Here is a 16,703-nt window from a genome sequence, read left to right as displayed (position 1 = left end):
TCACGAGGAGCCTTCCCTTTTCCTTTGCTTCTAGGGGATCATTTACTTTTTAAATTTTAATTTAAATCGTAAATAATTTTAAATAATAATTTAAATTTTACCATTACATAGCCATGAGGTTGTTAAAATGTCACAAGAGATGTAGTGCTTCTATTTATTGTGGTTTATAAAATTTGAAGTTGATTGTAAGATTCTATGAGATACCAAGTTTTTTTTTTTTTAAGGTTTTATTTATTTATTTGAGATGGAGAGGGAACACAAGCAGGGGAATGGGCAGAGGGAGAAGTAGGCTCCCCGCTGAGCAGAGAGCCTGACTCAGGACTTGATCCTGGGACCCCAGGATCATGACTTGAGCCAAAGGCAGACGCTTCACCGACTGAGCCGCCCAGGTGCCCCTCAAGTGTTTCGAGAATGAAAAAATAAATGAGTAATGGTCTGCAATCAGATCTGCACGAATAGAAGAGACTTCTTGAGAGGCCAGAGGGACCTGCGGAAGGCATGGGAGCAGTTTTCTGATCTTTTACAATCTCCCGTGTGTTGGTTTTGATGATGACCTTGAGGTGGAGAGCACAAGTGTCTCCCTTGCCCTTGGCTCATTTCTTGGTGGGTTTTTGTTATTTTAAGTGATTACTATTTGACCAAGAAACTAGAGAATTCTGATTGAAGGCGATCTCTTTCTCATTTGGGGTTTACTCTGCACTGAGGGGCTCCTTACTGGAATGCAGCTGGAAAAGGTCACTAAGGAAGAAGGCGGGAAGGAGCTTTCAGTCCTTAGAGCCGGCCGAGGGGAGATGCCACGCTGGCTGCCAACGGCCGCGTGTGTGACGACCGTCTACTTCTCCCGACGTGACATTACAGGCGACGTGGGTAACGAGCCCTCATGAGCCAGCCTGTCCCTGGACAGCCCAGGCTCGGTGGTTCTGATGAGGGCGTAGCTCTGCATTTCCCTGCGTCCAGGAATGACGTCAAGAGATGACGTGAAGGTGCTCGCAGGTGATGCTTGCTCCTGCCGACGGGCACAGGTGTGGAGCCCTCCTCGTGGAGAGACGGGGCCCAGAGCAGCGACACGGCCCTTGTAACACTCCCATTCCTTTGGAGCCCGACAACCACCAGCCTGCTTGCCTCATCCTTGGGGACCCCAGGGGGTGCACCCTGGGGCCCCTTTGATTCCCATTGAGAAATTCAACCTCTTTTGCTGGACAAGGACACAAGGCTTTTGTCTATCATCAGATGAATATTTTCTTAAATACACTTTTTTAAAAAAAAATTCATTTGTCTTCTTTTTTCTTTTTTTTTTTAATTGCAAAATTCATAGCACAGCATCACAACCAGCAAGAATAATAGTAGCCCTGACGCTGACAGGAGAAGGTTGGAGGAACCCACTCCAGCTTCATCTTGGCTACTTAGCGAGGAGGGCCGTGGGGCACTGGGGACAGGGACTCCTTTTACTTTCTATTTCTGGTATCTTTGGTCACACTGAGCACGTAGAATTTAATAATATGTTTTAAAAAATCTGGAAAAGAGAAGATTAACTAGGGGGCGCCTGGGTGGCTCGGTTGGTTGGGCGTCTGCCTTCAGCTCAGGTCCTGATCCCGGGGTCCTGGGATCGAGCCCCAGGTTGGGCTCCCTGCTCAGTGGGGAGGCTGCCTCTCCCTCTCCTTTTGCCTGCTGCTCCCCCTGCTTGTGCCCCCTCCCTGTCTGTGCTCGCCCTCTCTCTCCCAAATAAATAAATAAAATCTTAAAAAAAAAAAAGAAAGAATTGAAGCCTTAACAATATTTTACTGTGTGAGGCCTGATGAGGCGTGTGTTCTGTCAGGCAGAATGTTCTGTTTCCATCTGTCACGTGTCTGGGATTGTGGAATCATGTGAGACCGTGTCCGGGCGCTTCCAAGATGAGGGGGAAACAGATCGCACCATGTCAGCACGACCCCCTGGAAACCGCTCGCTCATCGTGCAGGGGTATCGAAGAGCAGATCTTCGGAATGGAGCCGGGCCACAGCTCCGGAAAGACGTCTGGCTGTGTCCTCTGAGAGGGCGGCGCCCAAGCACCCGTCCTGGGACGTGCCTGGGAGGGAGTTCGCCAGACCAGGCCGGGGAATCCGTGGTCTCTCGCTTTGCGGAACGAGCCGGCGGCATCAGCCATACCACAGGCCTTAGTCACGTTCTGGAAGCCAGAGGATCCGCGGCTCCGTGGGGAGAGGCGAAGGGTCCCATCAGAGCTGCGGGAGCGGGCGTGTCTCCCTGGGTCAGGGCTCTGAGACACAGCCCGAGGGAGTGAGTCTGGACATTTCCCAAAAGCCTGTCCACGCCAGCAAGGCCAGCGCGGGGCACGGGACGCTTCTGTCCCCACGTCTCCTGGGAACGGGGTCCGAACTATGTCCAGTGTATGTTGGAATAATGATGTAATAGTGTTAATTTGGGTTGGATTCCTTAAAAACAGGCACTGAAGGCATTTCCCACGGCGAAGTATCAGAAGTATTTTAAGCTCTGGAGGGCTGGTCAGACCCACGGGACAGGGACGGGCTGGAGCCGCGGCTGGCCTGTGCCTTCCCAGGAGAGGGGCCTGGGACGGTGGGCCAAGGGGGCAGCCCGGGCACTTCAGAAGCCCACACCCGGGCCCCCCCCCCCCGCCCTGCTCCCATTTCTCCCTCCCTTTCCCTCGGGCAACAGACAGAGCAGGGACAGTGTGACAAGCCCGTGACCGTGTGACAAGCCAGCCCTGTTCCTTCCATTCGCATCCCCCAGCTGCCATTCTCCGACCCCCACACCACCTGTGCAGACGCTCCACGCCTTCCCCTGTCGCCTTGGAACAAAAGAATCCCAACACCTTTCTCCCGAGCACGAGCACGTGGGCCCAACCCTAGGCCTATCGATATCTGTGCTTCAGGGCGAAGGGCGAGTCTTCAGGAACCCACCGGTGCACAGCCCGCTCGCAGTGGGCGGCCGCTCCAGGAGTCGCGGGGTCACGCCACACCCCACCCCAGCCCCGGCCCCAGTCAGCGGCAAACAGCCGCATTCCTGCTCAGAAAGCACCAGGCTCTCAGCCCGCAGACCTCCACGGAATTCAAGGCTCTCCCTGTCTGTGCCCTGCTCCTCTCTCACGAGCTGCGCGGGCAATTCCAGAGCGCAGGACAGCGCGATGACAATACTACCGGGGGGTGGCGGAGCATTACTGACGCGGCCCGTTCTGCCCCTCCGGCAAGTCCGCTCCAAGTCCGCTCACCCATTCTTCCGGCGTGGGGTCCCCTCATGCGGGGCCACACTCACATCGTTTCGACCCCATCTTTGTAAAATTCTGGCACATGCTCCACTGTTCGTGGGAGAGACGGCTCTTCTAGCAGTTGTAGGCTCTTAGCACAGACGGGTGTCCCCGGGGAAGGTGGGGAGCTCGGACACACTCAGGTGGGGATGGAAAGCAGAGCCCGTGGGGGCTGTGGCTGGACGGTGGCCAGGCGCCCGACTCACTGTGCTTCCCACAAGGGTGAGGGGACCTGAGCCACTGTCCTGGGTGCTGGCTCGTGTCTGGGTTGTGGAGGAGAACCGCCCCACCCCCGGCCTCGCCGCTGCAGTCAACCATTCAACGCTGCTGCAGCCCGGAGGGTGAAGCCTGTTTGGGAAGTGGCCAGCGCAGGCCCACAGGCACCGATGTCAGCCTCCCGGGATCCGGAACCCCACCTCCAGTGGTACGGGCATCCCCAGTCCACCCCATCCCTGACCAAAGAGGCCCCCTGAGAGGCTGCTGGGCCCAGGCCCTGGCCAGTGGCAGGTGCCACTGCGAGCGGACATCTGGACCCCACACCCGTCTCCGCTGGCATCTGCCGGGTGGTTGGTTTCATCCCAGTGTCTTCTCAGACAAGCTCTGGGATGGGTTTCTCCTGCTATCGTCACAGCAACCACAGGACCCCATTTCCACCCCTCTGCTGTGTGGCAAACTAGTAAAACACAAGCGGCTTTCTGTGATTCTCATACAATCTTCTCAAACGGAAGGGTGCTGACCCTCGGCTCATGAAGAGGTGAGGTCCGGCAGCAGCCCCGGGCTGTCCTGCATGGACATGCAGAGATGCCGCCCCGAGCACCAGCGGCACACAGCACAGGAAGCGGGGAGGCCACGTCTCTCCCCTGCAAACCCCCTTCCGCAGGCGGTAATGACCAGACATCGGCTCTGAGTCCCAGTGTCACTGGGACCGAGAGGTTGGGGACACATCACCTAGAACCGCTCTTTGTTTACAAGATTGACCAAAGAGTGTTGTCAAAACCGGTGGTGAAGGTACCAGAAATGAAGACTATCCCCTGACTGTTGCCCTGAAAAGGCGAAACAGGTCTGGTCGGCGGTCCTGAACACTGGAGGGCACAGGCCACAGCCTGGCAAGGGGAGAAGCAAACCTGTGGGTCACAGGGGACACAGTGGGCCACAGGGGACACAGTGGGCCACAGGGGACACAGTGGGCCACAGGGGACACAGTGGGCCACAGGGGACACAGTGGGTCACAGGGGACACAGTGGGCCACAGGGGACACAGTGGGCCACAGGGGACACAGTGGGCCACAGGGGACACAGTGGGCCACAGAGGACACAGTGGGCCACAGGGGACACAGTGGGCCACAGGGGACACAGTGGGCCACAGAGGACACAGTGGGTCACAGGGGACACAGTGGGTCACAGGGGACACAGTGGGCCACAGGGGACACAGTGGGCCACAGGGGACACAGTGCGATACTGTGGACAGCAATGGATACTGTGAGACACCGTGTACACTGTGGGACACCTGGAACATCATGGGACACTGTGGGACAAAAGGGGACACTGCAACGCTATGAAACACTGTGGAACATTGTGGGAAACTGGGGACACCATGAGGCTGTGCACGGGGAGGTAGAGATGCCCACTGATGCAGCAGAGACTCCTCTCACTGAACGAGGTCACCATGCCATTCAGGCTCTCCTTGCAAAAAGAAACGATCCTTTCCCACATAGTAGGGACTGTGTGAATCGGGGAATTGTATCTGTTCTTTTGGGAAATAAAAGCAAAATCCTCTTTGCATCCAATCTGATGAAACACATTGCAAAGTCAAAAACACGCATGCCTCAGTCATAAATATCCGCTGTTTTTACCACGCAGCAAAATAGACAGGGATCTCAGACAGGATATTTTCTTGAATAATGAAGAGAAAACCTTGCTCACTGCCTGCTCTGAGCAACACGGTCAACGGGAGGCTGGAGGCTGCGCCTTGCCTTCAGTCCGTGCTCTTGTCTGATTACCATTTTAAAATCTGTAGGATCTGTAGTTATAGCCCCTCTTTAGCTCCTGACCTAAAAAATCTGTGACTTTTTAAAAATTTTTCTTTTTCTCTTGAGTCTTGCTATGGGTTGCGCAATGTAACTAGTCTTTCAAAAGAACCAACTTAAGTCTCTGTTGTTAGTACCCTGGTTTGTTGACTTCTGTTGTGATCTTTATTCATGACGACTTTCAAATCACTGTTCCCCAGAAGCGTCAGGAGGAGTTTCCTCGAAGTCGCACTGTGCATAGTCCTTGCTGTTTGCTTATTGTGTCCGCCCTGGCCCTCGGCTGCTGGCCCCCCTCTGGCCCTCACAGCACTGAGCCTACTCCTTTGCAGGAGGGCTGGGAACCGGAACTCGGGTAGACCGAGGTATGATGCCCGGCTCAACAGCTGGGTCACTGGGAGGTGTCGGTGTGAGTTCTTTACCCTCTTAACTCCTCCTGCACCTGCAAATAGAAGGTGCCGGGGGGTGGGGCACGTGGAGAAAACCTCCTCCAAGAGTCACGACCTCCTCGTGCATACGCACCAAGCAGAAACCGCTATAGCAGCTCAGGCAGGGCGCCTGACAATGCATTGGTTCCAAAGGGCTGGAAGGTCTGGAGGAGCAAAAGGGAGCACAGTGTTCTCCATCCTCAACCTTCTGGTCTGCAGTGCTCCCAGCGCAGGTTGCAACGGAAGGCCGCTGGCGAGAGTCTGGGAGATGCTGACGACGGATGATGGTGGATGGAGGGATGGGGATGAGAGCCGGGACCAGGAGCTGCACATCCTGGGGCTGATGTGGCAGGTGCTGAGCCCTGTCCGCTCTCTGTCCACATCATCTGTCTATCCACCTGTGTACATATGGAGAGTCCTCTCTCAGTTCCAGCTTCTCTTAACAGAGCACCGCTGGCTGGGGGGTTACACAGCAGTCACTTACTCCCCCCGGGGCACAAACCCCCCTTCGATGGAGACTCCTCCCCATGACCTAATCACTGCCCCACAGCTCCTAATACCAACACATCCGTGGTTAGGTCTCAACGCGAGAATCCAGGAGAGACACAGACATTCAGCACTCTGTCTCCATTGTCTGTCTGTCTATCGTCTTCCTACCACGCTGAGCTGTTGGCGTGTCCTCATTCCTGCTCTGTTCACTGATGCTTGTCGGTGGAATGACAACCTTCTTGATTTTCACAATATGTCACAAACAAATGAATTCATGAGCCTCGGTCTTCACCCATTCATCCCACACGGTCTCACCCCGTATCCCTCATCACCTGCAAGTTATTGCTCTTTCGCAGCAGCCCCAGTGCTCTGCATCCTGAAGCCTGTCACCTATGACGTAAACACCAAGAAATGAAACAGTGCTTCAGCAACAGAACGGGGGCGAGGGTGTGGGGCATGGACAAGGTTTCCTTTTCCACATCCAGTATCTGGTACCGTGGAAGGGAAACCCTGCCGAACCCCTCAAGGTGACCTCTCGCATGTGTTCAGCATTTTCCGAGCCCCTGTTGGATGTGATCTGAAGCGTATCCTCGAGTCAAGCCCCATCACTTCAAGTGCAGCGGCTCCCATAATTGCTTCTCCAGCAGCATGTGTGTGCGTGTGTGTGTGCACACGCATGTCTGAGCACGTCTGTGTGCATGTGAATCCACGCATGTGTGCACGTGCAAATATGCCTGCGTGCAAAGATGCAGACACAGAAAGGAAAAGGAAGGACATTAGGACTCCCCGCGGGCCCTGCAAGGGGCCCACAGCGCTCTCTCCTCACCTCTTCCTGTGATGGTCTCCCCGACAGAGACAGGTCTATCACTGGGTGCCTTCCAGAAACAACGGGCAGTAACAGTGTCCCAGAAACCGCTGCAGCCCTGGAACATGGCTTTCGGGACCAAGAAACGCAGCCAGGAGGTGCTCAGAAGCAAGGCAGAAAGGAGAGGTGGGCCGAGGAGAGACGGGATGAAGAAGGCAGAAAGGAGCTTGTGTGCGGGTGTGCGTCCGGGAGAGCGCGGGCCGGGCAGCGAAGCCAGGCGCACAGCCCCACAGCGCGGGGCCGAACCCCAGCCACTGCCAACCCGCCCCCTGCACAGCTCCTCCCGCCACCGGGTCCCATCGCGAAAGACCCCATCAGCAGCTCCGAGACAGGAGTTCACACCGAACCAAGCACAGGACAGGGAAAAGAGAGATGGAGGGCAAATCCAACCTTGAAAATGTTGGGTTACCGTCCAGCTGGGGCCCTTCTGACCAGCGGGGCAGATCTCTTCGCCTCCATGTCCTTATGTATAGAAACACAAAAGAGGGACTATTTTTTTTTCATATTTTAATAAAAATTTCTTTTCTTACTTCTTCATGCTTCCCAAAGTTGTGTGTGTGTGTGTGTGTGTGTGTGTGTGTGTGTACACGAACACCTTAGTAGTAGGAGGGAATTGAGATTATCTCATCGTCATATATAAATGATCTTAAAAAGCACCCAAAATCATGGACCGTGTTATGGACTGAGTGACATCACCCCAAAGTCCACATGTTGAAGCCCTAAGCTCCAGCGTGACTGTATTTGGAGCCGAAACCTTAGGAAAGGGGACCGGGGCGGGCCCTGATCCTGTAGGACCGGTGTCCTTCCACGAAGGGGAGGAGACCCCGGAGTCCTCTCTCCGCTGTGTGCAGAGGTCAGGCCATGTGAGCACACGGTGGGGAGGCAGCCGTCTGCGCGCGGAAGGGAGGTCTCGCCAGATGCGGAATTTGCTAGCACGCTGACTTTGGACCTCGAGCCTCCAGAACTGTGAGAACAAACATGCCTGCTGAGACCCCGGTCTGTCTACGATGGCCTGAGCGGATGCCACGGACCCATTGGTGTCCTGAAGAACAACCCAGGGTAAGTGAGACCAAGTGAGACCGGGCCAAGCTCCCAGCAGACGGTCTGCTAAATCGCGCCGGTTCACAGGTGGGTTCGTTCCGTGGGTGGGGGAACCGCGGTACCTAGCTTTGGTCTCAGGTGCCTCCCACCCAGCAGGAACCCATGGAGATCTGCTGAGCAGGTGAGGGAGTATTCTGGGCCCACTGGAGGACTATCCTGCTAAAGCTAAATATTCTGGAAATATCCCTTTGAGTTGGCGTGTAAAATCAGGGGGTCGTGAGGAATATGCCCCCCTCGGAGATGGTTTTCAGCGTCGGGCCGGGTGTCCACGGTCGTCCCCGGACTCCCTCCCCCTCTGGTAACGCTGTGGGGTAGAGAATCAGGGGGCGGCAGGGACTCTGGGATAGGAGGGTCAGACGCACGCCCTCCAGAAGTGGGGTGCCGCGTGCCAGCGCCACAGTTCTCCTGGGTTCTCTGGGCCAAGCCAAAACAGCGACCTTTCACGATTTGGGTCACCATGTCACACTCTCCATCCCGTGACTAACATGTGGCTGGGAAAGGGGTTTGGCCCCTAGAAAAGGAGATTCTGATATTGACATTTGGGGTCTTTTATGACAAAACACAATCGGTAAGATCCCTGAGGACTTACGTCCCAGGACTTCGCCCTTTAGAGCAGTGGTTCCCAAACCCAGGTGCGCACGAACTCCTGCGGACCCCCCTCAGGTCTCCTGAATTCGGGTCTCTTGGTTTGGGGTCCAGATCATCTGTGTCCTGAATTCTTTCCTCAGTGTGTCCGACGTAGTGGTTCTCACAGGCCCTAAGATGCTGAGGCTCCCCAGGCCGCTTAAGGGCCTTGGTCTTCCCTTCTGATGCGGGAAGTGCTGGAAGACAGAACCCCAGAAGACAGAGCTTGACAGCAAGTACAGGCTATCTGGCCTCCCTCAAGCACGGCTAAGAGTATAAAGGGGTCTTTGAGACCCAAAAGTTCAGGAATTCATACATGATTTTCTAAGTTTTCAGCCAGCATTTGATGAACTAAAACTACTTTCTAAAGATTCTCTACCCTTTTCTGCAGGTTCCCACAGAACCCACGTCCACAAGTGGGCATGGTCCTGTGGGGAAAATATGCAACAGGGTATTCCCCGCTGGCTTTTATCAAGAACAAGTATCCGGGGAAGAACACCGTTGCGTCTTCTAGAAACTGCACTGAAGGACGCTGCCCGCTGAGTTGTAAGCAAATATATACACGACACAAAAATCATTTTCTCCAAGCGGAAGTTTGTCTCTTGTAAGGAGTTAGTGTTCTCGTCAAAGGATATTGAAATTATCTGACTTTTAACTATTTTTAATGTTGTCTTGGCTACCAGCTCGGGGGTAAAGTTTGTATTTGGGACATAAATACTAAATAATTTTGAAATTAGAAGGTAAAGTACAACAGACACTTTTCTTTCCTCAGGGAAATCAAAGTGTAGACCCCATCACAGGTATGCACTAAACAGAGAGGAAAACCTCAGAATATTGTAACCAAGGTGGGTTTTGATTTTGCACAGGTAAGGGCCGAGAAGAATGTCTCATGAGTGGTGAGGGGTTTTGAGCTGGTAATAACTCCAGCTGACCTCGAGCTGCTGCCAGCAGGGCTGGTCCCCAGCGCTCTACACATCGCATCATAATCCTTCCCAGCATCTGCCCGTCATCTTACCCCCAGGTTAGGGAAGAGGACACGGAGACGTTTAATGAGACACGGCTGGCACAGGGCAGCCATGGTATAGAAATTCTGTCTTTGACCTTTAACGTGGAGAGCGACGTCCTCCCGGACTGGAGTGGAGAGCTGCCCAGTCTCCAAGCTGGGCATGAGGCTCCTGTCCCAGGCTGCAGGGCCAGCAGCTGTAACTGGACAAGGTGGGGCTCTTCTGAACGGGGCCCCTCCAAGCAGCCTGCCGGTGACAACGGCGTCTGTGCGCCACGGGCGACGCACAGGTGTTCTCACGGCTCACTCTGCACAGACCCGGTTCAGGACTCGCTTTGGCTGAAATTTCCATGCCGAGAAACACAGGAACCAAAGTACGGCTTCGGAGTAAGTTTAATATGAGCAGGTCCCGTAGAGCCACCCGGCAGAACTGGGCACTTTCAGGGAAACCACGAACCTAGAGGTTCTGAGCCTTGCCGTCCCCTTTCCCAGACACAATGGAGGTCGACATAAAAACCTGTCTTACAGTGCTGGGGTATCGCCTCAGTGTGTGGAATGAGGTCACACACGCCCGGTCTCTAGAACGTTACACTTCTGCTTGCCCCGTGGTGTTCCATGTCTCTCACCCCCTCCCTGAAGGCTCAGCCTCTGCGCTGGGGCCCCCTGCCCGCGGCCCCCCGCCCCCTGCTGCAGGACAGCGTGGCCCCGGGAGACCCTGAGGGTAATACCACCACTTCCACAGAGAACATGTTCCCAACCGTCTTCCTCTGTGGACACATTTTATGGCTTTTCCTCTCTGCATACCCAAATATTCCAAAGGCAAACCTCATTTCCCAGGCGATACCACCCTTCCCGGAAATCAAACAGTCCTCGCCACTGTTCACGCCGACCCCTCAGCCTCCCATGGGTGCCACCTACCAGGAAGAAATCCCTTTCCGCAGTAAGAAGGGGCCCGGGAGCGGGCCCGGGATGCACTTCTGAACACAGACGCAGACCATGTTGTCCTGTGCTACGGACGTCTGGGGAGCGATTTGGGAAAGAGCTTGCAGGGGGTCTGCGATGCGACGCAAGGCTAGGGGTCACGGACAGACAGCTTCTCTTTGTTTGTTCCTTTTTTTTTTTTTTTTAGATTATTTATTTATTTATTTATTAGAGAGAGACAGAGAGCATGAGGGAGAGGGAGAAGCAGACCCCCCAGCTGAGCAAGGAGCCCGATGCGGGGCTCGATCCCAGGACCCTGAGATCACAACCTGAGCCGAAGGCAGACACTTCACCGACGGAGTCACCCAGTCGTCCCCCACAGCTTTATTACAGACCCCGGAGGGGAGCAGCAACCAGGGGAGACCACCTCACCCCAAATCCGACCACCGCAGGAATCTCCTCCTGACCAGTTTTAAAGATGTTTCTCAGAAAGAAAACACGAGGCATTGAATTTCTCTTTTATTTGAACATCAAGAAAGTGCAGCACGGGGACTCAGACTTCTCAAAATGTCTGTAAGGTCACGAAGAGACGTCGTGGGTCGCGTGTAGAACCTTTGCTCCTACTGAGGGTCGTCAAACAGACAACCATAAACGTCCCACTCATCTGCGCTGACAGTGAAGAAAGAGGCACAAAAAACGCTTCAACAGATGCCACGGGGGACAGTTCAGTGTCCCACAGCAGCCAGTTGAGAGGCGGAGACGGGGACCCAGAGGCGGAGGGGGGAGAGGGCAGGGAGACAAAGAAGTAAGAGGGACACACAGAGCCACAGTGTGCCGTGACGGCAACAGGAGCCAGGCCACACACACACACACACACACACACACACACACACCCACGGGCAGACGCGGAAAAATGTTTGCAAAAGTCGATTACTTTGGGACAGTCCTTACAGTGTTACTGCAAGGAGCGGAAGGCTCAGGTCTCGGGGACTGGTCTCTGCACTGAGCGCCCCCGGAGCCAGAGGGCGCCTTGTGCGTCCTGACCTCACTCCGAGCCAGCGGGCACTGTCCTCAGCCAGCGCCCCGCCTCCGACACAGTGTCCGCGGGACACATCGCGTCACCCAGGCCAGAGTGCCCCCTGCGCACCCCCTCCCCCGGTGTATTAACACATTCATCTTAAATAAAGGACAATCAAGCTCTTGGCATTCAAGCGGAGTCAGGCAACACGAGCTAGTCAGTGCGAGGCGTTGTTTGGGGCCGACCTCGTCCGGTGGAACTAAATGCTCCATGTTTGACTGGTGCCGAGAGACAGAGAGACTAGAGCAAACATCACAAGAAAAATATAAAATTAGGTTTTTAAAAATGTAAGGCTTCAATACAAGATGTAATTAAGACTTGGCACATTAAAGTCCAAGAAGATAAACACCAGCCACTTAGTAACTTTTACAAAATAAGTCAGAGTGCAGGTAACAGGTTCCTCGTCCGTGACCACCCTTATCTGATGATGACGCGTGGAGGAAACGTCGAGAAATCAGCCTGGAGTTAGCAGAGAAGGCTACGCGGGCTCCTAGATAAAGTTTTACCCTTTATTCCAACAATAAGTAGAAACTTTTTTCAATCACTCTACACCACTCTACGCCCGCGTTACTGATCTTTACACAGTGATTAAAAGTACTGGAAACGTACACACGTACCCCAAACCCCAGCCACCGGCTCCCACTTCCTCCCCTCAGTAAATTGCTTCTCTGACCCGGAACATTCTGTTCTAGGCCGGCACCCGGCGCTTTGCCCGTCCCCCGCTCCCTGGGCTTGGCTGGTCTTTCCGCTGTGCGGAGCCACTCTGAGCAGCACTTCAAGTAAAATCCATGAGTCAGAGCAGAAGCCGAGCCTGGCTCCTGCTCACATCTCGGGCCTTGACACGCTGTCCCTGCTGCTGTGCCTCTGGAGACACATGTGTGTGCGTGCGTGTGTGTGAGCCCTGAGTGCGAGGCCGTGTGAGTAGGCCAGCGTGAGGCGGTGAGGCGGAGAGAGACTGGCGGAGTTCACGAGCGAGCGTTATGGGTGTGGGTGTGTGAGCGTGTGAACGAGGGGCAAGGGTGCACAGCTTGCACTGCGGGCAGGACAGGGGCCTGGATGCGACCTCCGTGTGGACAGAGTCCTTCCCATCCCGGCCCCACTCACCCGCTGCGGTCGCTGCCGGCTTCCCACCCTTCCCCTTCCCAGTTGGAAAGTTAGGTTGACTTGAGTTTCCAAGCCTTCCCGACCCTGCACATGTTTTCCACTTTGGAGAAACAAAAGCATAAATGCAGCAAAATCTTAAACCCGGTTCTGCGGCAGACAGCCACCGTCTGGGCCGCTCCTGCCACGGACACCGGCTCCTCGGACAGGGCACCCAGCGCCCAGCGCCAGCAGAAAGCTCACACCGCTGGCCCAGCCAGAGGGTCTCTGGGACATACAGGAGTCTTAGGGGTGGGGGACCAGAGGCTTTTCCCCTGTGGCTTATCCTCTACCAGCTGAGCCCCAGGGCATTTGGAGGAGCGAGGGGGAGGCCGGAATGCTGCAGAAGGCCAGCTCGGGGAGAGCCGTGGGTGCGCAACACGGGAAGGGGAGGCTGTCCCGGCTGAGGGCAGCGGAAGGGGCTGCGGCGGTCTGGCGAGCCCGTGCCTTACGCTGGCGCTTCGGGCTCCCAGGAGCCAGGAGGTGAGCTGCGCGGGGCCGACGAGGCCGCGCGGGCCCCAGCAGGGCGCCGGGGGGAGCTGTGGGCACCGGGGATGCTGGTCCTGCTCGCGGGGGCCGGGGGGCGGCGGCCGGGGAAGGCCCGGCTTGCGGGCGCGGGCGGTGTCCGCGGCTCCGGGGCGCCCCCGTCCCCGGCTCAGAGCGTGCTCAGGTGCGGCAGCGTGTCCAGGGGCCCCGAGCGGTGGCGCGCGGCGGCCGCCTTCTCCACGCCGCGCAGCCACTCCGTGCACTTGCGGACCAGGCCCTCGTCCGGCCCCGGGGCCTCCTCCTCGTACTCCACGTCGTCGTACTTGTGCCGCTCGTTCAGCAGCGACACGGGCAGCGCGGGCCGCGGGCCGGGGGGCTGCAGGCTGCCGGGGGGCAGCCGGCGGCGGCCGGGGCCCGCGGGCCGGGCGCAGGGGCAGGGGCCGAGCGGGCGGCCGGCGGCGGCCGAGGGCGAGGGCAGCGGCCGGCAGGGGCGCGCCAGCAGCTGCTTGTCCAGGTGGCGCCGCTGGAGCAGCAGGACGGCCTCGGGGGTCAGGCTGAGCGAGACGCGCACGGCGGCGGCGGGCCCTGCGGCTCCCGCGGGGCTGGGGTCGGGGCGCCCGGGCCCGGCCGGGGCGCGCGGAGGGGCCGGGCCGGGGGCGCGCCGGGCCGGCGGCCTCTTCAGGGTGGTCGAGGGCCAGGAGCCGGACAGCAGCCCCTCGGGCCGCTCCGGGGGTCTCCTCCTCTCGGCGGCGGCGGGCGGCGAGGGCGCGGGCGGGGCTCCGGGGGGCGCCACGGGCCTGCGGGGGGCGCCGGGCCTCCGGGGCGGGGCTCGCGCGGCCGGGACCCCCGGGGTCCGGGCGGGCGCCCGCGGCGACGTGGGCGGGAAAGGCATGGCGCGGCCCAGCCGGCGGGTCATCGGCGCCCTGCAAGGAGACGGGCGGCTCTCGGTCAGCGGAGCGCGGGGACCCGGGGCGCCCCCGCGGGTGGCCGGGCCCCGCGCCGCGTGCTCCCGCCGCACCCACCTGCGTCCGGCCGCCGCATCCCCGGCTCGCTCACGTGCCGGCGCGCCCACCCGGGGCCCGTCCGCCGAAGCACCCCTCCGTCCTTGCTTCCCGGCCGGGGCACCCGCCGCCCCGACCGACGGGCGGGCGGGGCAGCCGTGAGCCGCGCGACCCCGGCGAGCGCGGGCACAGCCTGGCCCAGGCCGAGCGGGACGCGGCAGCAGCAGGAGGAGCCGAGCGCCCGGCGGGTGTCACGACCGACTGTTGCGTGCGACCAGACACGGAGCCCGGACAGCGCGGGGCGGGAGCGGCCGGGACTCTGCCCGCCGCCCCCCTCCGGCACCGGTTTTCATCTCCGGGAGGCGGGGAGAGGCCCTGGGAGGGGCGGCTGTGTCTTCAGCCCGAGGCGGAGTCCTCGCCCGTTGGAGGGAAAGTCCTTGACCACCGCCCAGCGCCTATAAGAGGGTGGGAAGCCGAGCCGCGGGGAGACCGGCCAGGCTGGCCGCGCTCTGGTGCGGGTCGGAGGGGGGCGCGCCGCCCGGGGGAAGGTGGTTCACGGGCTCACCGGAGTAGGGCACTTTGTGTCACGTTAATGCCATTGCCAAAAGCAATGCATAGGCAAAATAGTCCAGTTTCAATGATACAATAACGTAGGAAATATTACACATTGAGGGGTTTTTTTTTAAGATTTATTTATTCACAGAGATCACAAGTAGGCGGAGAGGCAGGCAGAGAGAGAGGGGAATCAGGCTCCCCGCTGAGCAGAGAACCCGATATGGGGCTCAATCCCAAGACCCTGAGATCACCACCCGATTGGAAGGCTGAGGCTTAACCCACTGAGCAACCCGGGTGCCCCACATTGAGCTCTTTTAATGAGTGATCATTGTGAGCAAAGGTGTGTATTTATTGCTGTGACAGGTTCGAGATGAAGATGTCTTCACTGTCAACTTCTATCCCAGTCATAGAGACGCGAAGACATCCCCCCGATACTCCGATAGACTAAACTACACAGCAGTGCCTCAAGAGTCAGTTTCATATAAGCAGCGCCTGCGTTCTTAAGGCGGATTATCCACTGATTAGGTACCCAAGACATTTTTTTCCATAGGACATGCTTTTCAGGCCTAACCCAGGAAGATGACCAAGTGTGGGTAGACTCCAAAGGGCCCTGTGCCAACAGTCGCCCCCCAGCATGCTCCCGTCGGACAGCAGAGCAGGGGCTGGCTGGAAGTGTGCAGCCCTCCAAGGAGAAAAGCGAATGCGGAGCACCTGCCATCCTGTCACCCGCCCAGGTCCGACGGGCCGGTAAGCGCCATCGCTGGGGGGAGGACTTCCCCTGGAGGGGAGAGGCAGCACCCCTGAGGGGACTGGGCTCTTCCGACTGCTCAAGCAACCTCAGGACGGTCTTGCTGCTCCCTGCCAGCTGCCTCTGCCACTGCAGCCCTTCAGGCCCGCGGAAACAGGAGGCCAGACAGAGCAGCAGAGCCGGGCTGAGAACCTGGGAAAGCCGCGCATGTCGCCCGCATGGTCACGGGCCGCTGTGGTCACACGACCCCTCACAGTTGACTGGAGAGCCAGGGCCTGTTACCAGTAAGGAAAGCCACGCTAGGACAGGCAGCCAAACAGTAGTCCCGAAGAGAGAATGCTACAGAAGAGCAACCCCAGTCAAGAAATAAGGTCAAACTTGACTGTGATTTCCATGGATTTTGCATAATGTGCCCAGAACCCAACAATGGGCTGTAACTATACATCAACAAGTAAAACCAGAGCACCGGGACCCCGGGGTCGGCTTCTCAGTTTCCCAACCATACCTCTACCAGAGTAGAGACAGAGACTATTATTAGAAGTACTACTAGTAGAAGAGAGACTGCACCAGTCCGTGACTGAAGCCCACAAGTCCGTGCCATCTGGAGGTGAGACAGAAGTTACTTACAAGTACGCTGCTTGATTTGAAAGGTCAGTTCTGCAAAATCAAATACATGTATTGAGAACTGTCCGTATAGTTTACCTATAACATTTAATTTTCCAACATTGATTTGACTTTTCCTTGTTGACACGTTACAGTGGTTTCAGTGCACAACCTGGGGACCCACCAGTCTGTTCTGCTTGGCGCAGGTGCCATCGTCACCAGATGATGCTGTGGCGTTGATCTGATTTCCCCTTTCAAATAAACATAATACTTGTCCACCACGTGGGAGTTACTGATAATTTTTTTCTCCTACTGTTGTATCAGAGTTAAGGAATGTTGCTCTTTTTTATCTAGCTTATCAATTCCTTGGTTTTACTAA

At 57.1% G+C, this 16,703-nt stretch overlaps 1 protein-coding gene across 3 annotated transcripts; it reads right to left on the bottom strand.

The window, feature by feature from the left end:
- Positions 1-11,219: 11,219 nt before the first annotated feature.
- Positions 11,220-14,736, bottom strand: PRR18 (proline rich 18). 3 transcript variants are annotated; one of them, XR_014312087.1, is made up of 3 exons: positions 14,440-14,736; positions 12,896-14,340; positions 11,220-12,281 (listed from the first exon to the last, which is right to left on the bottom strand). XR_014312087.1 is itself a non-coding variant. In XM_082731753.1 (2 exons), exon 2 carries the CDS (start codon positions 14,331-14,333, stop codon positions 13,587-13,589), a length of 747 nt encoding a protein of 248 aa, XP_082587879.1. In that variant the 5' UTR covers positions 14,334-14,340; positions 14,440-14,736; the 3' UTR covers positions 11,220-13,586. The 3 variants fall into 3 exon arrangements, 1 of the variants encoding a protein (XP_082587879.1); XR_014312088.1 differs by having other exon boundaries at positions 11,220-12,031; XM_082731753.1 differs by having other exon boundaries at positions 11,220-14,340.
- Between the last annotated feature and the right edge of the window lie 1,967 nt (positions 14,737-16,703).

The sequence above is a fragment of the Mustela nivalis genome (genome assembly GCF_964662115.1).
Source record: "Mustela nivalis genome assembly, chromosome: 5".
In the NCBI taxonomy this organism is placed as follows: Eukaryota; Metazoa; Chordata; class Mammalia; order Carnivora; family Mustelidae; genus Mustela; species Mustela nivalis.
Note: the sequence above shows the minus strand (reverse complement) of the source record. Positions and strands in the feature narration are given on the sequence as shown.